Here is a 23,203-nt window from a genome sequence, read left to right as displayed (position 1 = left end):
AATGTGTGTGTGTCTGTGTGTGTGTGTGTGTGTGTGTGTGTGTGGTGTGTGTGTGTGTGTGTGTGTGTCTGTGTCTGTGTCTGTGTGTGTGTGTGTGTGTGTGTGTGTGTGAGAAGAGAGAGAGAGAGAGAGAGAGAGAGAGAGAGAGAGAGAGAGAGAGAGAGAGCGAGGAGAGCGAGAGAGAGAGAGAGAGAGAGAGAGAGAGAGAGAGAGAGAGAGAGAGAGAGAGAGAGAGAGAGAGAGACGAGAGAGAGAGAGAGAGAGAGAGAGAGGAGAGAGAGAAGAGAGAGAGAGAGAGAGAGGTCTGCTAGTAGAGTAGGGGAACAGGAAGGGGGTGATGGAGTGGAGGGGTGAGATGGGAGGAGTGAGGGGATCCCCTCTCAGATGTGTGCAGTAAGCCTACTTCCTGCTTCTCCCTGCAGTGTGCTTGCACTTGTTTACTTTAGAGAAGGGAGGGATACTTTATGTTTGTTTGTTTGTTTATTACCATGCTGCCCTCTTGTGTGTCCTTATTGTGGTCTTGTTTTAGCATCTGTGGAGGTATATTGAATTGAGGACCTTGTGTAGTTTTGACATGCATGCATTCCATATATGGGTGGGGGTGTGTGTGTGTGTGAGAGAGAGAGGGGGGGAGACAGAGAGAGACAGAGAGAGAAGGAGACAGGAAGAGGAAATGGAAAAAGCTTTTCGAGGATGTGAGGAGGCCATTTGCACACATAAGCCATAAGCTCATTACAGCATGGCATGTTGGGCAAGGATATTAACTCATTCACCCAACAGAGCGAATTAATCATGTCTAATCCATTCATTGAAGAAAGGACACTCTAGGTCATAGATAAACACGCTCTCTCACCATTCCCCGAGTCCCCCTGCCGTCTGGAGAGAAATCTGTGGGGGAGAGGCAGAGAGAGGTGTGCGGTGAAATCTACAGTGCCCTCTGGCATATGTGCCAAGACACTGCAGTAAAAGTCCCACAGATAAAGTTTATGGTCCTCTATTAAAGTAAATCAACAACACGCCGTCCTGTTCTTTCCCACCTACGCATGCTCGAGATGCGTTTTTTTAACTTTTGCTTGCTCGCAAGCCGTTGAAAAGTTTGTCGCTTGACCAACAGTAGCAGCATGCAGCTGGCCAATGTGGCGCAGTATATCTCCCATGACAACGGGGCGTGAGCAAGGCCAGAGGGCTGAGATGTGAGATGGAACAGGATTTGGGCTGTCAGAGTTGGGTCCACATATGGGCGGCCATCACGCTGCCTGTCTGCTATTAATAACCTTGGCTGCCGAATGTAAAACAAGATTCACACCACTGGGCTTGCTGACATTTATACACTCTCTCCTCTTTCTCGCTCAGTGTCTCTCTCTCTCTCTTTCTCTCCCTCTCTCTCTCGCTCCCTCTCTCTCTCTCTTTCTCCCTCTCTTTCTTCCTTGCTTTCTAGTCTGGCATGCGGGCATACACAGCATGACACACACACCACTTTACCAATCCCTCCAGGATTTTGTGATCTTGCGATTTCACAGATTGACGGCAATCGAAGGATATCCCACAATCGCAATTGCAGGTTGCAAATTTCTGTTATTACAGCAATATTTCTGCAAAAAAAAAAAAAATATGCAGAAATTGAATGATGTTCACACGTAAAAAAGGCCATTGCAATTTTTGAGAATCCCAGCAGCAAATTCAGTCACTTTTTCCTGCAACTATTAACAACAAACCCTCCCAAGATCCTGTAGGGACTGCTTAACTACATGCTTTCATACTGAGGGCTCCACCGTTGAGAGAAGGGGGCGAGGACTTGTTCTGAAATGAATAGGAACATGCCAAAGCACACACTCAGTTTAACAGTGATTGTTAGGGCTCCTAACTTAAACCCACATCCAACGGCAGCCGAGAGTCTCATATGTGGCAGAACCTGAAAGGTGGGTTTGTTTCTGCTCCGGCAGTCAGCAGCGGTGAGGGCTGGGAAGAGCTGCGGCTCAGAGGAGAGGAGAGGAGAGGAGAAGAGAGGAGGGGGAGGGGGAGGGGGGGGGGGGCACGTCTCAGCATGTTGTAATGTGACTCTTCTCTGCATCTGACCTCTTGAGGAGAAAGCCCTCTGCTGTCCGTGTTTATGCCATGCATTTTTATCTTCCCACACTCTCCTCCCTACTACACACACACACACACACACACACTCACTCACACACATACGTACACGCACGCGCCCACACACGCACAAACACACACGCACAAAAAAACACACACATACATACACATACATATGCACACACACACACACACACACACACACACACACACACACACACACACACACACTGTTTTACATACCAGAAGTGCATGCTATTGAGTCTGGTACATAGAATAAAAGTCTGTGATGAAACAGTAGTGTCTTCAGTGCAAAACTGACTGCTGTAAATGGCTCATTATGGAGATAATGGTGACTTTGGCTACTCAAACAAAGCACTAAGGAGGGTGCAGACCTACATTTTGCAGCATAGAAGTCCCGTCCAGATCTGGGAATGTTTGTTGTGAATGTTGCGGCCAAATGTGACTTTGCAATGATTTACATTTTTGTATTAAATAAATGCAGAAATTCCATGATTTTGCGAAGGTTTCCTTTGCAGAAATATTGCAGTAATAAGAGATCGCAAAAATCCTGGAGGAAATCTGTGTGTCTGTTGGACAGACTGTATTGCACAGAGACTTTGTGTCTGTTTTATCTTTTGATTTATGTCGAATTGAAAATAATATTGTTATGTTTTTATAATAGCACGATGTTGTGAAAATAGTCAATGTTGTGGGTCATCTGCGCAGTTGGAAGCACTAGTACATTTTCATTCCACTGCTTCAGTTTTGGCTTGGCGGCGTCATGACCGTAAGTGTTATGTGTGACCTTGCAGACACATGAAAATCCACGACAAGGACCCAAACACTGTCCTGAACTCAAACCCGCCCTCCCCAACCAAGCGTCGGCGCCTCTGTGCCAAGAGGAAGCCCAGTGTGGAGGATGATGGGGATATAGCTGACCAGTCACCCAATAAAAAGGTACTGCAGTACACCATTACAAGTCATTCTGTCTTTCTGTCAATATAATACTTTTCATCCTTTGTTGCATTGGTATTAAAATGGAGAGAACAAACAGTTGAGGTCGGCTCCATTTTTCTAGAGTGTACTAAAATATACTAGTTTAGTGATGGTAGAGTGTGTTACTAACCAAAGGATATTGAGCATTTTGTGACGGTTTGCTGTCTCCCCCCCCCCCCCCCTCCCCCCAGGTACTGATGGAGGATCAGGCAGGGGAACAAGGTCGAGGGAAGCGCGAGGAGGAGCTCCTGCACTGTCCCATCTGCTTCAAGACCTTCATCTGTAAATATGGGCTCGAGTCCCACATGGAGACTCATCCAGACACTACTCTGAGGTAAGAGCCTTACCACAGACCACACACAGGCATTCTGACACACACACACACACACACATACACACACACACACACACACAAAGTAATTATTATGCAACCTGTTTGCCAGGATCAAGTAAGAGCAAGTAACATGTACACACATTCTTAGACATGCACACACCCATCACATGGTATATGACCGTTTAGTCTCAGGCAATATTGAATTAATAAACATGCAGTCTGTTTTTTACCTCCAGTTTACTAGAGTGCATTAAAGCAAGCTTGTTGTTGCTCGTTGCTCCAGGTGTAACCTGTGCTGCATCACCTTCCGTACTCATCGAGGCCTTCTTCGCCACAACTCAGTCATCCATAAGCAGTTACCCACTGACCCCTCAGGACGACCCTTCATCCAGAGCAACCCCTCAGTGCCTCTCGGCTTTAGCGACCTGGCTTTCATCGACTTCTCCTGTCACAAGTTTCCTCAAATTGCCCAGGTTTGGCCCCAAAACTTTTCTTACTACTCTTTGCCTAAACAGAAAAGGAAGAGGATTCATTGTAATCCATTTTCCACACCTTAAATGTGTAATTTCCAGTAATTTAATACGTTTTAATGTCTCGTGATTTTTTTAGGTTTGGTGTGAAACCAACCTGCGTAGATGCTCGAGCAAGTTCCACCGGTTTGTGTGCGAGGTCTGCAACAAGGCCTTCCCACTGCAGGAGTCCCTGGACCTGCACACAGCCACACACAAATCCACCGACACCGCCACAGGTGGGGCTCAGACACCAAGTGCTGATGACATCACCGGCGCAGATAAACCCGGGATTAGCGCTGCAGATGAGAAACAGGAGGAGGAGGAGGAGGAGGAGGAGGAGGGGGAGGAGGGGGAGGCTGTGCCAAAGGATCCGCCTCCCTCACAGGACGAGCAGAAGACCAGCTTCATGGAGTACCTGGGCCTGCAGCACAAGTCCAAGGTGAAACCTGCCCAGTCTGAGGCAGACATCCAGCAGGCCATCTTGGACAGCATCCGGGTGATCCGCGTGGAACCCCCTGTGACGAACCTACCTCAGGAGGCCAGCGGCACCCTAAGTCTCCCCCTGCTGGAGCCCATCTCCCTGCAGGGCCTGACCCAGAACAGTGCCCTCAGCCTGCTCTCCCTGCAACCCCTCTCCAGGAGCTTCGTCATCGGGCCGGACAGCAGCCTGCTGGTGAGGCCCATGAGTGGCCAGGCTGGCGTGGACGTGCAGCGGATCCTGAAGATGGCCACCTCCGTGTCCTCTCAGATGCCCATGCCCGCCTTAGCCAAGGCGTCCGGCCACGCCCAGCAGGCCGACTCCAAGCACGCTCCGCCGCTCAAACCCAAGCCGCTGGTGACGCCGCGCTCCAGCGTGGGCACCTCCACCCCTCCACCCCCGCCCATGAGTGCCCAGCAGGCCTCGCCCGGCTGCATCAGCCCTAGCCTGCCACCCCCGACAGGCCACCTCCTCAGGTCACCCGATCAATCTTCCTCTTCATCATCCGCTTCGTCGTCCTCTTCCTCGTCCCCCAATCAGGGTTGTAACTGGGAGAACGTGCAAATCAGTTCCGACAGCGCTGTGACCACTGTGCCTTACGACGCGTCCCTGGGCGGTGACAAACACGAGGAGGCGGGCGGTAACGAGAAAAACAAGGCCTCCTCCAAGGCCGAGTACCCCTGCCGCTTCTGCACTCAGGTGTTCTCCTTCCCGGCCGGCCTCCAGGCCCACATGCGCCACCACCTGGGAACCTCCCCCTACCAGTGCAGCATCTGCAGCTACGCCGCCCCCGACAAGGCCACGCTGATCCGCCACCTGCGGACGCACAGCGGGGAGCGGCCCTACGTCTGCCGCCTCTGCCACTACCCCTTCACCGTCAAGGCCAACTGTGAGCGTCACCTGCGCAAGAAGCACATGAAGAACACCCGCAAAGAGATCGAGAAGAACATCGAGTACGTGACGTCCACGGGCTCAAGCGGCACCATCGGCTCGGCCACACTGGACCTCCTGGAGCCGGCGGGCGCCAGCACCACTGTCTGCCGGTACTGCGGAGAAGATCTCAAAAACTACCGGGCGCTCCAGATCCATCTGCGCACCCACAACGGCTGCCAGCGCAAGCCATTCGAGTGCCGACAGTGCGGAGCCGCCTTCCTGGCCAAGAGGAACTGCATTCATCACCTGCTGAAATGCCACCCTGAAGTCCCAGAGAGGGAGATCGAGGAGCACATCACTGCTCTGACGCCGGTTATGCCTACTGCCACCACCACTGTTCAGAGCAACCAGCCCCTGTCCTCCTCAAACGGGCTCTTCACAGGATCCTCTCCTCAGTCGGTTAAACACGTCACCAGCTCATACACTCTCAGTGCCGACCAGGACCAGCCTCTCGACTTCTCCAACAAGTCTAATAACGTTGCCATCAAACGGGAAGCGGCACCTTCGCCACCACCCTCAACGTACGACTGCTCCATGGAGCCAATGGACCTCTCCATCAAGAAGAAGGAGAAGAAGATGAAACGAGAGGTTGCCGACCCTGTGCCCCTCCCTTTGCCACTGGTGGAGGTCAAGAAGGAGCTGCCCTCCTCCTCCAGCACGCAAAAAGCTCCGGAGGAGAGCCCCAGCCTCCAGAGGCCTTTTCAGATATCTCCTTCGCTGCTGGTCTCCGCTCTCAACACTGAGCAACTCAAGTCCACCACTAGGCTGAAGCCGCTGTTGCCCAAACCGAGTGTGGTGCCGAACACTGCTGAGCTGGCCCCTCTCGCCTCCATCGCTCAGATCATCTCCTCTGTGTCTGCTGCCCCGGCACTGCTCAAAGCAGGCAGGAGCAGCAGCCCCTGCCTGGCAGAGAGCACCAGAGGACTGGTGGATGTGGTGGAGGCCTTGAATGACAAGGCTCTGGTTGCCACAGTTAGCCCGGACCCAACTGTAGAGGACTCTGTCACAGGGAACTCAAAGAAGAAAGGCAGGAAGCGAGCTGCCTCTGAGGGAATGGATGACAGCCGCCTGGTCATGGCCAGCGTGCTGGACCTGGAGTCCAGCGGAGAGTTTCCCAGCGTGGAAAAGATGCTAGCCACCACAGATGCTAACAAGTTCAGCCCTTATTTGCGAAGCCCAGTGGAACTTCTGCCGGAGGAGATGGAGAGAGAGAGGCAGTCCACCAGCGAAGAGGAGAAAGAAGGGCATAGGGAGAGACCGAGGCAACGGCCTCAGAGTAAAGGGAAGAAGAATGCCTACTCCAATTCAGTGCAGAAGATGACCTGCCCTTACTGTCCACGGGTGTTTCCTTGGGCTAGCTCGTTGCAGAGACACATGCTAACACATACAGGTGGGTACTGATAGAGGACTAAAAGATACATATAATAGACAGCCAATTTACATCTTTTGCTTTTGTTTTTTTTAGTTTCTTTTAGTTTTTTTAGTTTCTAATTGACATCTTTGCACAGTAGGCAGCCAGTAGTAGTTGTCCATTTCACTTCACAAATGCTCCACTGGAAGTTTAAGCTGAAGAAGCAGTGTTTTTTTTTTTTTTCCTTAAATGAATGTTTGTGCCTTCTAGGTCAGAAGCCATATCCATGTCCACAGTGTGATGCATTCTTCTCCACCAAGTCCAACTGTGAGCGCCACTTGCTCCGCAAACATGGCCTCACCAGTCGCCTGCTACAGAACGGCGGGCTGCGCTCCAAATCCAGAGGAGAGGATGGTTCCCAAGGAAGTGCAGGTATGGCGTGCTAGGGTGGTAAAAACATTTTTTTTTTTTTAAAAATGTCCTCAAGCAGAAAAAAAGTCTACATGCTGACTAATGACTTCTGACGTATCTGTTTTTAACACTTGTGTTTTGCATCTTCCAGAGAGCATGTCCGACACAGAGCAAGGATTGTCCGCAGATGCTGGGGATGCATACCCTGCCTCTGACGGGTCCAAAGGCAGCGGTGAGACCCCGGAGCAAACTCTGCAGGAGCAGCTCACAGCCTCAGAGCAGCGGAGGGCTCAGAGAGGGTCGGACGACGCCGACAGCAAGACGGACGACATGGAGAGCACAGCCGTCGAGGACAGCGACGACACCGGGAGCAACCAAAGCCTGGACGTGAATCTGGCCTGCAAGCTCATCGACTTCAAGCTGTCGCCGGGCGGCCAGCAGGAGCCGGAGGGCAGCTCCGCGGACGAGTTCCAGCACACCTGCCCCACCTGCAAGAAGAGCTTCCGCCACGCCACCACCCTCAACCGCCATCAGAAGTCCCACCAGCAGGAGATCCAGGCCGAAGAGCCTGCGAAGAAGAAGGTACGTCCGCCGAGACAGACCCCCAGCACCTCTCCCAAAGCGGAGAAGGAACAGGACGGAGGAACCCCGGAAAAAGAGGTGAATGGCAGCAGCGTGGACACCTCCGGGGCCGAGGAGGACGAGAGAGAAAAGGACCAAGAGGACCGGAGCGATGAGGACGAGGACGACGGCTCCTACGAGTCGAAGGGCGGGGACGGTGAGCACGGATCCGCGGGCAAAACAGACAAGAGGAAGAAAGTCTGTAACATGTGCAACAAGCGGTTCTGGAGCCTTCAGGACCTGACCAGACATATGCGTTCACACACAGGTCAGTACAAGTGTTGAAGCGTCAGGCGCTTTGTCAGGACAACCGATGCGTAATGTGTAATGGATTCAGTTTGAGATGTTTCATTCTCACCTCTCCAATGTCACATCACAGCATGTGGTTAGCTTTGTTCTAAGGGCGCTCAACTGAGAGAACCTGACAATGAAACAAAAAAAGAACTGGGGTTGCTGCTCTCAAAAAATAATGTCTGACCAATATGCATTTTATGTGTCTCTTTCCTTTCTAGGTGAGAGGCCATTTAAATGCCAAACCTGCGAGCGGACTTTCACCCTAAAGCACAGCCTAGTGAGGCATCAGCGCATCCACCAGAAGCCCCTGGACAGCAAGGAGATGGATGCCGAGGACGAGGACGAGGAGATGAACGAGGCTCTGATGAGGGATGAAATGGGCTCAGAGGAGGGAGAGGGTTTCCCCAGCGCTTCTGGAAGTGAGAGTGAATTCACCCCCTGCAGCGCCGACCCCGCTGCAGAGAAAGAGAGCGAGAAGGAGTCAGCGGAAAACCATGAAGCTGAAAAAGAAGAGGAGAAACAAGAAGAAGAAGAGGAGGAGGAGGAGGAGGAGGAGGAGAAAAGGAGAAGGAGGAGGAAGAAGAGGAGGAGAAGGAGGAGGCAGCGGCGGCAGTGGTGATTGGGGAGAAAAAGGAAGAGGAAGCAGGAGAAGCACTTGTTGATGAAACAGGGGTGTCATCAGAGGAGCCCTTGAAAGAGTCTAAAGCCAATAGTGTTTCCTCAGAAAGCCTGCCAGGTGGCGCTAGTGAGTCCTGTCAGGGCCAAGCTGATGACATGGCAGAGGCTGAGAAACAAGAAGAGCCCACTCAGTGAGTGGAGAATCAGCCAGACTGCTGGGGGCTCTGGCCCAATCATAGCTAGTCTTGTTCTTGTGCCAAATGACAGAACTGGTGCAAAATGGGTTGGGGTTCTGATGTTAAGTACTTTTTTTTCATTTTATCTCTCAGCTATGGAAAAATGAAAAACGTTCAAAGATCATTTTAAGAGTGCCTTCATAATTTTTTTTCCCCAGATGAGATCATTTTCTATTAACTGGAGAGAATTTTTACAAATATTTTAAATTTTTTGATTATAATTTCGAGATGAAATGATAATCCAGCATTTATATCACATTCTATTTGTATAAATAATATTGAGAAGAGAGATATAGAAACATTTAAAATGTATTATTCACAAATGAAAATTCCATTTTGTTTTTAGTATTAAGGAGACCTTTGGCTTGAATGTGTTTTTGTCTCATGTGGGACATGGCAGACCTGAAGTGCCTGGGACATTTGCCTCATCTTTGAATTAGCAGATGCTCATTGGAGGAGTTGGACCGGTGGAAGAAAACACGAATGCTAAGACGCTCAGTTTATAATTGAACAAATCTGACAGTTCACTGATGGAACATTTTTGGGCAATATTTGCTCTTCTTTGAGCCATTCAGATGGAGAAAATCCAAGCTGTGGACAAGCTTTTGTGGGACTGTTCCCCCTGGTGGCTGGGATCGCCACGCTTTATGTCAAGACACTAGCTGTGATACTTGGTCTTGCAGCTAGGAAGACCGTGTGTATGTTTATGTGTGTGTGTGTGTGATTGTCTGGGTGAAAATTCAGTGTGTAGTAGACCCCAGCGTGTGTTTGACAACAATAAGTATTTCCTTACTGTGTTAACTGAAGTGCACTGCGTGCATCTGTTTAATGCTGTTTTTGAGCTGGAAGGGTTCGCTTATATTCTGTTGTTGTGTGCCCTGCTGGCCTTGTTGCCTTACAGAATATGCCTTCATTTGTACTGCAGTCTTTAATATTAACAAAAATCCTTTTTAGTAGCTAACATAATAACCTCAGTAGCTAACGAAACAAACCTCAAGATGTCTGTCGGCGGAGGCTGATAATGTGTAGGTTATGGCTGGAGTGTTAAGTGACACGTGTGTTGGCAAAGAAAGCCCAATTCTGTGAGTTGAATGAGATATGGAGCTGCATAAATGTCCAGTATGGTCAACAGTGTAAACAGTAATATGCAGCATTTCAGATGAACAGATGGGCTGTGTCCTGAAGCAAGTAAAGGTATACTAAAGCATAGCATCTTCCATTAAAATCCTTCTTAATTCAACAGAGAAGTAGTGGATAAGGGCACTCCTTTGGCCAATATTTTGGCTGATTGTCTTGCATATTTCTGCAACACAAAACAGAAGGCATTGTTGATTCACCCTTGGACTATATTTGTTTTTGAAAATAAGTTTATCTGTCTTCTTTTTGTTTGTGTGTGTGTGTGTTTGTGTGCGTCTGTGTGAGCTTGCATGGTAACAGCTAGTCTGATAATAAAAAAACACACTGAATTGTTTTAATCTATTTATTGGGGAAACTAGAAAGCGGTAAAAGCAATCGTGAGAAGCCATGAGATCACGTTCATGCTGCTAAGAGGGGTTGGAGAGATGGAGTGACGTTTGGATTTTCTATTAGCCGTACGTGTAATGGGTTCTGAAGCATGAGATACTGTATAGGCCTTAAATTACATTTGTTAATTTGTCTTGTTTTGTTGCAATTAATTGAACTCTAATACTAAAAATGCTTACAAAAATAAGGTATTGGAATGAGTTTTTCGTAGACATGTTTAAGTTTGGACCTTAGAATAGTTTTTGCATGTTATTCTATAATTTGGTTCTTTTGTCAGATCTCTTTCTCAGGGGCTTTTCTGAATATGCATACTCTATGTTATCATTATTTGTTGGGGAAATCCATGATCTTTATTATAGTGAGAAAAGCAATCACTACAATTACATGTGCACTTGACTGTGAATTTGTTCAGGAAAGTTTGCCAATGGCTTCATCTCAGCTTATTTTTGTCTCCTGCCTTCATCTTTTCTTGTAGCCTACCCAAATTGGCTGTTTAAATCACCATACAACATGTTAAACAAGTGTGCTTGAAACATCTTGGATCTGTCATGGTTTGATTTTCTATTTTTCCTTTCCTCTGTACAGGTTCTTTGTATAATGTTATTCTTTGTTGAAATCATTTAAACAATAAATGTACACTAAGAAAGAGTTGGCCATTTGTGGGATGCTTTCTTCTCTCTTGCCATTTCTAGGTCGGTGATTCACCTCAATTAATTTAAACACTGTCTGGGACATAGAGTTTTGAAAGCAAAACGGTTGTACATATTGGCACAAAATGGCGTTTAAGTAATTTCCAATTTGCGTTTCTCTGAATGACCCTTATTGGCACCCGTGAACACGTGGCCGGAAATATACACGACAGGAAAGCATGGTACTTTCACCCAAGTTGTTATGAATCTAACGCTCTCATCAAGTGAATATTTCTGATATTAACATTGGTTTACATTACATTTAACGCGTCTCACGATGACTACGGATCAGATCGTACCAGGACAGTTTGATGACGCAGATGGACCAGAAAAGTATATCCTTTGGTTGCTTGCACACTTACGTTAGCAGGCACGCTACGTTATTGCTAATGTGAACGCTATTGTAGTGTGTGCCGTTTAAAGTAACCCTTTGTAACAATTTGACACTTTTTGAGGTATGGTTTTATAGGCAACTAGTTTTGGTACCATCCTCAAATTAATTTTGATAGCATATGGTCATGTGAAGGACAGATAAACACCGGTGTCTTTCCCACTAAACACCCAAGATATGCCCTATGTAGTTCTGTTCAAAAATGTAAGAAAAGCTTTCATACGCATGTCATTGCAAGCTATACTGCCAAAATACACCAATAAGTGTGTTGGCAAGCTTCTATCAGTGTCAGCTGGGCTGTTGGTGGTGTTTGCAAGGTTTTTTTTTCATGCCGTTTAGGTAGTTAGCTTACTAGTTTTGGAAGAGAACTCAGTATTCCTGCAGAGGCAGTTGACTGTTCCTTTATAACCAGTAGTGTTGTCCAGGGTATACGCAAGTATACGGAGAGTATGCCCACTTATTTTTCAGTCAGCATTGAGTATACCCACTTCTCAAAACAGGGTGTTTATCCTGTGCTTTATGGGCTGCTTAAAAAAATAAGAGTATACCCACTTCTCCAGGGACCACTACACCTCTGTTTTTAACCATACAAATAGCGACATCTACCTGTTTCTAATACGCACTAATAAGACATCAGGTTCTCTTGATAGTATTGAAATAGCTAGAAGCTTTCGAACTGGGGTTAACGTTTCAACCATGTGAGGATACTTTTTACTTTTTTTTACAACTGTTCCAACTACTAGTTGGTATAGGCTCCAACGTGTGATCATGACTCAAGCACGGTGTTATTTATGACATTTCAGAGAATCAGAAGCCGGCCGACCAATTCAAGATGCATCCATAATTGAGGTCAACGTAAATACCTCAAGCCAGGATGGTCTTGAAGATTATCCATACGAGGAAGAGGAGGACGAAGATGACGATGATGATTGGGACTATGATGAATTTGGAGGGGGAGATATCACTAAACGCTACACCGCCCTTAGGATAGGGAACAATCACCAGGTAGCTTTTCTCATTGCACTGTCAAGCATGAACGTTAAAAGTGTTGTCCTTGATTATAATCCATTACACTTCTCTTCCTATTCAGGGAATTACCCTCTTGTTCCCCTAGGTGTCAGTCCAGTTTGTGCGCTCAAAAAACTCCGGTGTGGCTGAAAGTCTATTATATAATTTAGAGCAAATGACAAGCCTCCTAGTAGAAGGCCCCTAGAAGAGCTTGATCCTCCAAGCAAAACAAATTCATAGGGCTATTATTTTAGGAGGTTTACCTCTTACTCTGACTTAATTTAGTCAGGTTTGTCACTAAACAAGTTCTTGGAATACCCCCCCCCCCCCCCCCCCTCAGGACTGCACTAACACCACAGGTTTGTGAGTGCACAAACTGGATACACGAAAGAGAGGGGTGAATTTCAATGGTTGTTGAGCTCAAATCTCATCAACCTTTCGTCAGAGTCTAGGACTGTGCATTTAATATACCTTCATAGTTTGGGGCCAAAACTAGGGGGTGATGTTAAAAAAAATATATGATCTAACTACCAGTTGATTTTTAATATATAAAATGTCTCTAGTAATTCCCTGCAACCATGGTTTCCCTTTGTCTAGGCTAATCGGCAGAATCCAAGCAACAAATCAATGAAGATGTCGACTCCCTCAGACAAAGTTCTGAGAAAATTTGAACATAAGATCAACTTAGGTAATGTAAAATATTCTGTTTCTATATATACATTGTAACAAAAAACAGGGTTCTCTGGTCCAGGGTTCTCAGCTTTCTGGTCCTAAGCAGTGCTCAAGCAAGAAACGTTGCCTGAATATTGTGATATGTCATTTTTACTAGAATGAGCTTCTCACCTCCCATCTAATGCCCTTATTCAGACTCATGACAGGCTAAGTGTTATTGTGTCCCAGCCACTCGAAATGGAGGGCACTGAGGATGCATTCAAGTGAGTCAATAGCTGAGCTTTCTCAAAAGTAAGCTGTTCACAGTCCCTCCTTATGGTGACGTGATGCGGTTTGGAAACGATGAACAGAAAAGCCAGTGTGTCCACAGATAACAGGAACAACTCTGGAGAATGAAAAGGGAGGGATACAACATGTTCCACAGATGAGCCACAGCTAGAATCCTTGGAAAAAGGGTCACATACCAAAGAGCCCCAAGGAACCACACACGATATGAAAAGAGCATATACTGTTAGAATGTATTGTTGTTCTTTAAAATGTTATCTCTAAGGTAGACAAGTGCATCCCTCCCACTCTAAAGTGTCTTGAGTGTCTCTATCTCGAGCAAAGACCAGCGCATTATCTTCATGTGCTGATTCTATCTGTATCATATAACATATTAAATGTTTCCAAAGTAGTTCATGTACCAAAATGTGCTGCTCTTTTGACAATCCATTATTTCGGTTGTTACTTTTGCAATAGCGCATATATCCCCACATTGTCTGTGATGAATGCAATAGTTTGAATGAGGGAATAATATTTAAGGGGCTATTTTAAATGGAGATGTGTGAGAATACTTAGATAAAGGTTAGTGCTTATTTGTTACCAAAAGCAACTGAGACACAACCAGTCATAATGCTGTTTGAGCCTAGTGCTGTGCATGACACAGGTAGACCCTCCTTATAAAGATATGGAATCCTTATAGAGACATTTATATGTGCACACACCCACATGGTGCTTGACATCAGGTTTCACCTCCAGACTAGCAGAGTGCAGACTGATGTTCACGTAGGTAGTAAGCCTTCTGGAATCAAGTATTGTAGCACAACCCTGAACACCAGGTCACCAGTAGTTGTTGCCCAAATGTGTCCACCCATGCTGCCTTAAGATGGCCTGTGTTGCTCTTTCACAGATAAGTTCAAGTACGCTGACTCTGTTATTAACAAAGTGAAGGGAATGGAGAGACAGAGAGATGCAGACACGTACGTACAGCCCCCTTAACATTTAAATGGGAAATTAAAAGCACTTATTTTTTCATTTTTCTGTATTGAAAGCATGGGCCTGTGTCTTCTTTTTCAGGTATCGAGTCAAGGACAAATCGGACCGAGCTACAGTCGAACAGGCAAGTAAGAATGCATGCTGTACACCAGTCTTAAGACTGCGTGACTGCGTGGCCACGCTTTTGCTTCGACGGACTTGTGAACTTTTATAGTTATCCATCGGGTAGTGGGTGTCGCAAAGCAATTAAAAAAATCAAAGATGGCGGACCAAACTCCGTAGACGGTTGTATTTGTACACAAAAGTAGTTTGTTTGACTTTTTTTGCTTAGATTTCTAAGTTTACAAAAAAAATAGACACTGCAATGTAAAAACCCTGTTATTGTTCTGAAAGATACATCTGAGGGGTTTTGCGAGGTGTCTGAGCCAGCTATCTAATGCACGCTACCACCCACAAGGTAAACAGCGATGGGTTGGACCAATCACAGCCCTGCGGTCTACCTGCTGCTTGTGTCGCATAGTTAAAAAAGGGGGCTCTTGCGTGACTCGCCTGTCTGCGTAAAAGGCTGACCATAAATCAGGCTTTACCCTGACGTTCTGATGTCTAGTCAGGTCCCCCCCCATGAGGTTGTAATCCTGAGCCAGACTGTATTGACTTTTACAGTTGTGTCATGAATAGTTAATGGCCATTACAGTGCATAAACCCCTTTAGGTGTTTGTTCACAGGGAGAGCCTGACACTTGATGAGGTGTGACTGAAAATAAACATGTAGTCAGTTGTATGTCGTGTCTGTCTTTCTGTCACAGGTGTTGGATCCAAGGACACGCATGATTCTTTTCAAGATGCTGAGTAGGGGAGTGATCTCTGAGATCAATGGTTGCATTAGCACAGGAAAAGAGGTGAGTCATCTCCAGGGAGACTTCAATGTAACAATTGCAGAGCTATTTGGCTGATAAAATCAGTAAAACATGATACAAGATATTTTGATTAACACTCTTTACGTATTGAATGGTCTGGGCACCGAGGACATTAACTTGTGACCTGTATGTTCCCTTCCTTTCTCTTGTTTGACTCTCATAGGCAAATGTGTACCATGCAACTACTGCCACGGGAGAGGGTCGAGCCATCAAAATATACAAGACCTCCATTTTACTCTTCAAAGACAGAGACAAATATGTCAGCGGAGAGTTCAGGTAAGGCATGTGTGTTGGGATGTTTCCCTTTGGCTTGTCAGCTCCTTCACCGGCACCGCAAGTCAGATGTGATCGGATGTGCACTGATGAAATGTGTCTGTCTTTTTAGATTCAGGCACGGCTATTGCAAGGGCAACCCGAGGAAGATGGTGCGCACATGGGCTGAAAAGGAGATGAGGAATCTCATCAGGTGAGCAAGCTGTGAGCGGACTGTAAGATCAGCAATCCAGACACCCTTTCCATATATTTAGTTCATGTCATTATGTTGTGTGCTTTTGTATTTTAGCCTGAGTAGAAAAGTCAATAATGTTCTTGTGTTAGTTATGGTCTTAAACTTTATTATGAAGTGGTGATGGTGTGTGACAGTGGTGCAGGAGGTAGAGAAGTCGTTTAGTAATCAGAAGGTTGCTAGTTCGATTCCCTGTCCTTGAGCAAGACACTGAACCCCTAATTGCTCCTGATGTGCAGTGTGCCATCAGTGTTAATGTAAAAAATGTGCATACATGTATAAGTCGCTTTGGATAAAAGCGTCTGCAAAATGGCTAAAATGTTTTAAAAAAATGTAAACGCAGCTGTAACTCTGGGTGTTTGTATGGCAGGCTGCAAGCAGCGGACATCCCCAGCCCTGAGCCCATCATGCTCCGCAGCCACGTCCTCGTCATGAGCTTCATCGGCAGGGATGACATGTATGTTCAACAGCATTACTCTGTTCAGTGCATCCCGAGTTCTTCTGGCCCTGTGTCTTTGCATATCCACACAGCTAGCTGTTTTCTGTCCTAATGTCCATCACCTGGTGAAAGAATTTTGCTGATTAGAAAATCCACCCAGGCCAGGATTTTCATAATCCGAAAATGGATCTATCCAACTCCTCATCCTAGGCTTATGTCTCTATATATTATATGACTAAATGTAAATATAGGTTTGGTATTTGCAGCTTGTCTGGTGTGTGTTGGTTATGGCATGTGACTTACTGTGGGTGGCGCTGTTTCTTTCAGGCCAGCTCCACTGTTAAAGAATGCTGTCCTCTCTGAGTCCAAGGCGAGGGAGTTGTACCTGCAGGTGATCCAGAACATGCGGAAGATGTATCAGGACGCCCGGCTGGTCCACGCGGATCTCAGCGAGTTCAATATGCTGTAAGAGACACTCAAAATCCTCATCTCTACCCCTTGTTTGGTTAGGAACAGCAAACTGTATGTCACTGCTGTATGTCATATACCGCCCATGAAGCAAATACCTCTGCAGTCTTCTAGTGTAAGTGTATTTACAGTTGATTCTAATGGTACTTCTTTCTCAAGGTATAACAATGGAGATGCCTACATTATTGATGTATCACAGTCTGTGGAACATGACCACCCTCACGCCTTGGAGTTTTTGCGGAAAGACTGCAGTAACGTCAATGGTCAGTGGCGCTAGATTTGTCGTCCTTGATGATGACGCCATCTCTTCCATTTTTTGATGCAGACGTTTGTTTCTGTTGTGAGTGTTTTAACAGCTGCTTTATTAATCTGTCAATAACCTGTATATTTTTTGTAGACTTCTTTCTGAAGCATGAGGTGCCAGCGATGACTATGCGTGAGCTGTTTGAGTTCATCATTGACCCCTCCATCACCAGTGACAACATCAATCAGTACCTGGAAAAGGTCAGGGAAATTATTGTTTCTCGTTTCTTGACTTTTGTAACAGTAATTTTGAAATGGACATGGTTTGCATGACTCATCGCTGTGATTCAGTCTCACACATCCTGTGTCTGGGTAAAATGTTTGTGTGGGTATTCTATATATACACATAGTAATTTCATAAATACTGAAAGAGTTTTGCACTTAATTATGTTTATGTTATAACCTTTCGGTATAACGCGCAGTCGCGCACTTAGTTTAGTATCTATTCGTTCAGATGTGTTCAATGTATGGTCAGTCTTGCTCTTCAGTGCTTTAGAACTTATGTTTGTTTTAGGCTATGGAGATAGCGTCTGAGAGGACTGTGGAAGAGAGGTCCAACCGGGACAAAGTGGATGAAGCGGTAAGGAACAGAAGCTTTGTAAAAAAAATGTCATGACATGCATATCTGTTTCATATTGGCGTCGCGAGGTAGTGTTATAACAGAAGTCTCCCCTCTTCTGTTTTCCGGATGATTCCAGGTGTTCAAGAATGCCTACATTCCACGCACACTAACAGAGGTCAGCCATTATGAACGCGATGTGGACTCCATGATGAAGGCAAAGGAGGATGAGTCCTGTCTGAACACACAAAATGACAACGTGAGTCTGTTTAATACGTGCATGAGATTCACACTACAGATATATCTTATAGCATGTGCTCTGTCAGCCGTATTGATGTAAGGGGAGTTTGTGTGGGTGTATGGAGGCCCACATTCATAATGCAAGAAGTAACTGAGTACGACTGTCAATTGCAGATCCTGTATCAGACAGTGACAGGCCTGAGGAAAGACCTGTCTGGAGTTCAGACGGTGAGTACCAACTTCCACCAGTATTTACATTGTTTATATCTCAGTCTGCCTTCCTTTAAAATGCAAAATCGGTGTAAAATGTGGCTGATTTATTACCGTACGGATGTGTGAGATCAAATAGCGCATGTTTGCGTTTGTTGGAAGTACGGTGCTAATAATGCACCACATACCTGTTTTGTTGAACACACCTGGCTGTTAACAATTTGCTGGCTAAAGGCAGCCCATATGTATAGAAATATATGAGACGTACTAAATTAGATTACATTAGATTAGATTCAACTTTATTGTCATTGTACAGAGTACAAGTACTGAGACAACGAAATGCAGTTTACCATCTAACCAGTAAGTGCAAAATAGCAATAAAGTGCAGAGTCTGTGCAAATGTAGGGTGGACTAAGTGAATAAATATGATATGTACTAAATACAATTTAGACCAACTTTGGGGAGAGACGAAAATAAGGTTTAGAGTGATTGCTCAATTTCGAATTTTTCATCCTAGGTGCCTGCTTTGTTGGAGGGCTGCGTAGAAGAGGGAAACTCGAGTTCATCGGAGGAAGAGGGTGACTCAGACGGTTCAGATGAAGAGGAGGCGCCCTCGATAGAGGACCAGACTCAAGTACCACCAGTGGACAAAAAGGTAAGCCTGCTTTGTTTTTGTCACAACTGTGGATGTTATTTATATTCAACATACCCTTCAAGGGCAAATTGTACAATGGTTTATTAGTTTGTCTAGTTTTGTTTATTAGTTTATATTTTGTGTAAATTAATAATTACATTTAGGTCAGTTGTCGTGTATATGACTGATAACGTGTGTGTGTTTTGCCTCGTTCATGTTTTCACCTCACAGGAACAAAAGAAACTGGTTAAAGAAGCCCAAAGGGAGAAGCGAAAGAATAAAACTCCAAAGCATGTGAAGAAACGTAAAGAAAAAGTGTGCAAGATGAAGAAGGGAAAATGAAAAGATTAGACTGATGCATTTTTCGTGCATAATCATGAATTCGCCATTCATTTCTGCCAAACTTCATATGACTTTTCTCCTTGTGGTTATTGACACTGCAAGAGAAAGTAATTGCACAATAAACTCTTAAAGCTTTTCAAGAGATAACTCTATTTTACCTCCACTTTTTTCAAAAAGAATTCTCAGAATGAAGAATTTTATTAAAATACACAGTAAGGGGCTTTTAAAACTGGGCAGTATAATGCATGTCCTATGGATAGCCTATGCATAGCCTATGGATTTAGATACACTACCTGTACTTTCATGTGGTCAGGAACTATCTGATTGTAAAACGAATTCAAAACGCATTTTAATGCCAGGTGTTAAAAGCCCTGATGGAATGAGGGAAAAATCCATTGAAGTCAGTCATTTTCATGTAAGTATTTTAATACAATGCACAGTTTTGATATATGTATACATGTATTACAAATATCATTCCCTATTTTGGTACATCATATTTAAAGTACACGAATTTTAACATATATTACTGCACCGAGGACATCGCTTCCATCAGAAAAGAGAAAGCCAAGTACAAATACAAGAATACATAAAATACAGGTCTCTCAATCAAGATCATAAAGTGCCCATTAACCAGTTTCTTTACGTGTCTAAGGTTTTATGTAATCATATTAAACTTGCCCTTTGTCCATTTTTCTGCATCATGAATATGATTGTAAATCTCTTCTCTCCTAAATCTGTGCAGCATACACAATTGAGACCATACACAATTGAAATACAACAAAGAGATGATGTTACTGTCAACCATTACACTTACAATATTGTCTGCAAAGTTCATGAAAGCCTAATCAACACAGGCTGCCAAAGAGCGGTAACAGTACATAACAATTTGGTCCTGCATACAGTTGGACTGTGAAATACCCAGTGTAATGGATCAGCTCTAGTTTAGCGAATGCCTTCTACATAGTTTGCAGGCAACATGCCAGAGCGGCCGGTCCTCAGCACGGTACCGTACATCCAGCCGTCGTCGATGGGCTGTGCATACTGGATGATGTCGCCCTCCCTGAAGGAAACCTCATCAGTGTCCCGTGCCGTGTAGTCATACAAAGCTTTGTACACACTCTATTCAGGAGACAGGAACAGAAAGAAACGCATAATATTAACTATATTGTCATAAAAATATAAACTATATTGTCATCATAATATTAACTATATTGTCATAAAAATATAAACTATATTGTCAACATAATATTAACTATATTGTCATCAAAATATTAACTATATTGTCATCAAAATATAAACTATATTGTCAACATAATATTAACTATATTGTCAACATAATATTAACTATATTGTCAACATAATATTAACTATATTGCCAGATCTTCATCAAACATGATCTCTGGAAACCAGTGGCATTGAATCAATGAATTGTTTACAGAGAAAATAATCCAGCAATTGGAAATCTCAAGGATGTATTTAAATACCCAAGAAAATGTATGTGAACAGTATTTTATGTTCAGTAGCAATCGTAGCAAATATACCTTGGAAAAAGTTTTAGCTGTTGCGTAAAGTTAAAAACTGGAAATAACCCATAAGCACACAACGTCCAAACTTTAGTCTTCTCACCATTGTGGGGTGTGCCCTGTGCTTTACAGATCGAAGGGAGTGCATGCTGGTCTGGTGCATGTAGCTGTGGCCTTGAGTGTGTCCACTTGGGTAGTAAGCCCCAGGGAGAACAGGAGCTGTGGTCATCACAGGGAGAGAGAGAGAGAGAGAGATGGTCAGGGTGGTCTTTAACAGAGCAAGGTTCATCAACCAATGGAATAATTTTTAACCATTTTCCCTGATGAATGTGTAAGCCAAATACTTTGAGCACCATGGTGGTAAGTGATGCTATGAATCCTGTTCCTGTAGCACCACAAAGGTCATAAGGTCAGTTTCCAGGATAAGCTATAAAGTACTAAATACAAGAAAAGACACAGCTAAATGAAATGTGTGTAAGACCTGTCATCTGTCACCTGTCATCTGACATACCCACAATAATGCCTGGCCTGCGGTCCATCTCCATGATGTACTGATGAACACCCTTGTGTGATGAGTTCCCAACTTCTTGCTTGTTTGGCATCACCTGTGCTCGAACCAGGTAATGTCCACCACAGATGCCTTGAGAGAGACCTTGTACACCTGACAGCTCATAGTCCTGATGGTATTTAGCCTACAAGAAAAGTAACATGTGACATACAACAGTGCCTTGGGAAGTGTGGATATGATTGTAGAGATGAGTCCATCTAGCCAATCACCAGCCTACATTGCTGATCTGCTCCTGGTTCCTCCTTAGTCTTCGCAGCTCGGGTGTGTCCACAACAAAACTGAACCCCCGGCCCTTGCTCTCCTCAAAGTCCTTCCTGTATTTGACCTGTGAGAGAGAAAGACCACCAGCCTGTTATGCCCACAGAGTGGTACCATGACTGAAATGACTCTCATCTGAAGACGAAGCAGGGTGAGTGCTGCTGCTGGTTTGTTTTTGTTTTGGTGGGGTGGAGTCTGCTCTATTTGGAGTGAGAGTGAGACCCCTACAGCATAGGCCTGGCATTGCTACCCATGCTGTCAGGTGGACAAGCCAGAGGGGATCTTGGAGCACACCGCAGAGATGGCAGCTGCCAAGCTCACCTCCTGCTGAACTCAAAGTGTCACACCCTGTCACTGGCACACTCACACTTCGTGATTAAATTAGAATAACAACACAGAATTGTTGTTCCATTTCAACTAGATAACGAATTGAGATGAAATCCTAAATTGAACCGTCCACCAGTAGTTGTTTAATCAGTGCAGGCTGGTAGACCGGGTCCATAGCCAGCACTAGCCCGTGTAACGAGGTCAGGGCTCACCTGACTCTGCAGCTCACTCTGTTGTCTCAGACGCAGATTTTCTGGGGTGTCTGCCACAATGGTGAATGTTTGTTTGGGGTAGTGTCTGGATTGGGAAAAAGCACATTAGCTACATCACGTTTAATCAAAACATTAGGGATTAAATAGTCTCCTCAGTAAACAAAGACCTCTCCACGTCCTTAACGTACGAATTGCAGTAGGGCTTCTTCTCGTAACCTTTATAGTTATTCATGTTGAGAGACATTCGGCACACTTCGCAGTGGAAACATCCTCTGTGCCAGTACTACAGAAAATGAAAGACATATTAGTGTACTGATTATTGAGTACTGACTAGATTGAAACACCATGATGTGAGGGCAAATGTGTATGTGTAATGTTATTGAATAACAGTCATATTAAGAAGAACAGGAGAGACTGCCTACCTTATCTAGACAATTAATTTTTTCAGTCGCGTAGACAACTTTGCCACAACGAGCGCAGGACGGATTCATTTTAGTTCAGAACTAAGCGCAATCTGTTAAAAAGTAGCCAATTTCCAATTTCACAAGGCTTATCTTAGACTATCAGTTGAGTATCACAGGGACCGTCCCCGCACGGTCGCCTATACTAAGGAATATGAGACAAATAGCCTACACAATGAGCAAAAGCACTCAGCTCACTCGGTGCTGTTCCTATCCAGCCTACAGCAGACCAGCTTGTGAGCTGGCATTTGCATCACAACATGAATCAGTGTGCAAAACACTATAGTGAAACCGAGCCAAGCCAAACCCATTACCCTGTGTAGCCTATCCGAAATGTCCAATAAGAACCTAAGCTATACGGCCAACTTCAAGAATAGCACATTGATTTTTAAGTCCACCACATAGCCTATAATATGAATGTATATTTCTGCAAACATACATATGAGAGATGCTCGCTTAAAAATAGCCTACCCTAAAGGTTGAAAACCTTGGTTCAGTTTATTTAATTTCAAATTGTTTATCTCACTTGCAAATTCATCTGATTAGTGTCCCTTATTAACTCGGTCTTTTGTCATGGCACGACATAACATGTAATGAGAAAAGAGAGAATATGCGATGGTTGCATGGGGAATCTGGGAAGTAACAGTCAAGAGTCTTTTTCATCTCAGCTGTCAAATCAGATAGTCTGTATCCCATGACCTAAGGCCTTTTGCGACCCGGTGTGTTCCAGTCTGTGTTGTCCCTCCTTTTCAGCTTCAGTAAGATGCCGTATTAAACACAGTCCAAAGAAAACCGTTTCAAGACGTCTTTTGAATCATATCTAAG

At 45.0% G+C, this 23,203-nt stretch overlaps 3 protein-coding genes across 3 annotated transcripts in view; 2 read left to right on the top strand and 1 right to left on the bottom strand.

Moving 5' to 3' along the window:
* The window catches only part of rreb1b (ras responsive element binding protein 1b), a 32,717-nt gene extending 21,798 nt beyond the window's left edge, over positions 1 to 10,919 (top strand). Inside the window, 9 exon segments of the mRNA XM_080837610.1 lie at positions 530 to 540; positions 2,901 to 3,045; positions 3,276 to 3,418; positions 3,702 to 3,891; positions 4,028 to 6,731; positions 6,963 to 7,124; positions 7,255 to 7,992; positions 8,237 to 8,572; positions 8,575 to 10,919. Of these exon segments, the coding sequence (XP_080693736.1) occupies positions 530 to 540; positions 2,901 to 3,045; positions 3,276 to 3,418; positions 3,702 to 3,891; positions 4,028 to 6,731; positions 6,963 to 7,124; positions 7,255 to 7,992; positions 8,237 to 8,572; positions 8,575 to 8,831 (4,686 nt within the window). The 3' untranslated portion in view covers positions 8,832 to 10,919.
* A 344-nt stretch (positions 10,920 to 11,263) lies between these two features.
* riok1 (RIO kinase 1 (yeast)) lies at positions 11,264 to 19,667 on the top strand. Its single transcript, XM_080837523.1, has 17 exons — positions 11,264 to 11,418; positions 12,280 to 12,481; positions 13,082 to 13,172; positions 14,328 to 14,397; positions 14,495 to 14,537; positions 15,219 to 15,311; positions 15,493 to 15,605; positions 15,715 to 15,795; positions 16,205 to 16,291; positions 16,601 to 16,738; positions 16,901 to 17,004; positions 17,139 to 17,245; positions 17,559 to 17,624; positions 17,743 to 17,862; positions 18,018 to 18,071; positions 18,571 to 18,708; positions 18,919 to 19,667. Exons 1-17 carry the CDS (start codon positions 11,363 to 11,365, stop codon positions 19,027 to 19,029), a joined length of 1,674 nt encoding a protein of 557 aa, XP_080693649.1. The 5' UTR covers positions 11,264 to 11,362; the 3' UTR covers positions 19,030 to 19,667.
* Positions 19,668 to 19,971: 304 nt separating this feature from the next.
* On the bottom strand, positions 19,972 to 22,408 carry nebl (nebulette; the record flags this gene model as incomplete). Its single annotated transcript, XM_080837535.1, has 7 exons — positions 19,972 to 20,148; positions 20,656 to 20,771; positions 21,064 to 21,244; positions 21,338 to 21,445; positions 21,918 to 22,002; positions 22,106 to 22,200; positions 22,340 to 22,408. 7 exons carry the CDS (start codon positions 22,406 to 22,408, stop codon positions 19,972 to 19,974), a joined length of 831 nt encoding a protein of 276 aa, XP_080693661.1.
* Positions 22,409 to 23,203: the final 795 nt, after the last annotated feature.

Source organism: Sprattus sprattus, assembly GCF_963457725.1.
Source record: "Sprattus sprattus genome assembly, chromosome: 4".
Classification (NCBI taxonomy): Eukaryota; Metazoa; Chordata; class Actinopteri; order Clupeiformes; family Clupeidae; genus Sprattus; species Sprattus sprattus.
This window is presented reverse-complemented; position numbering and strand designations above follow the sequence as displayed.

Bases quoted from the DNA above. Each gene is read 5' to 3' on its own strand.
- riok1 (XM_080837523.1), top strand. From the start codon at position 11,363: ATGACTACGGATCAGATCGTACCAGGACAGTTTGATGACGCAGATGGA. The intron at 14,398-14,494 runs GTACGTACAGCC...CTTCTTTTTCAG, and splicing joins AGACAGAGAGATGCAGACAC to GTATCGAGTCAAGGACAAAT. The intron at 18,709-18,918 runs GTAAGCCTGCTT...TTCACCTCACAG, and splicing joins TACCACCAGTGGACAAAAAG to GAACAAAAGAAACTGGTTAA.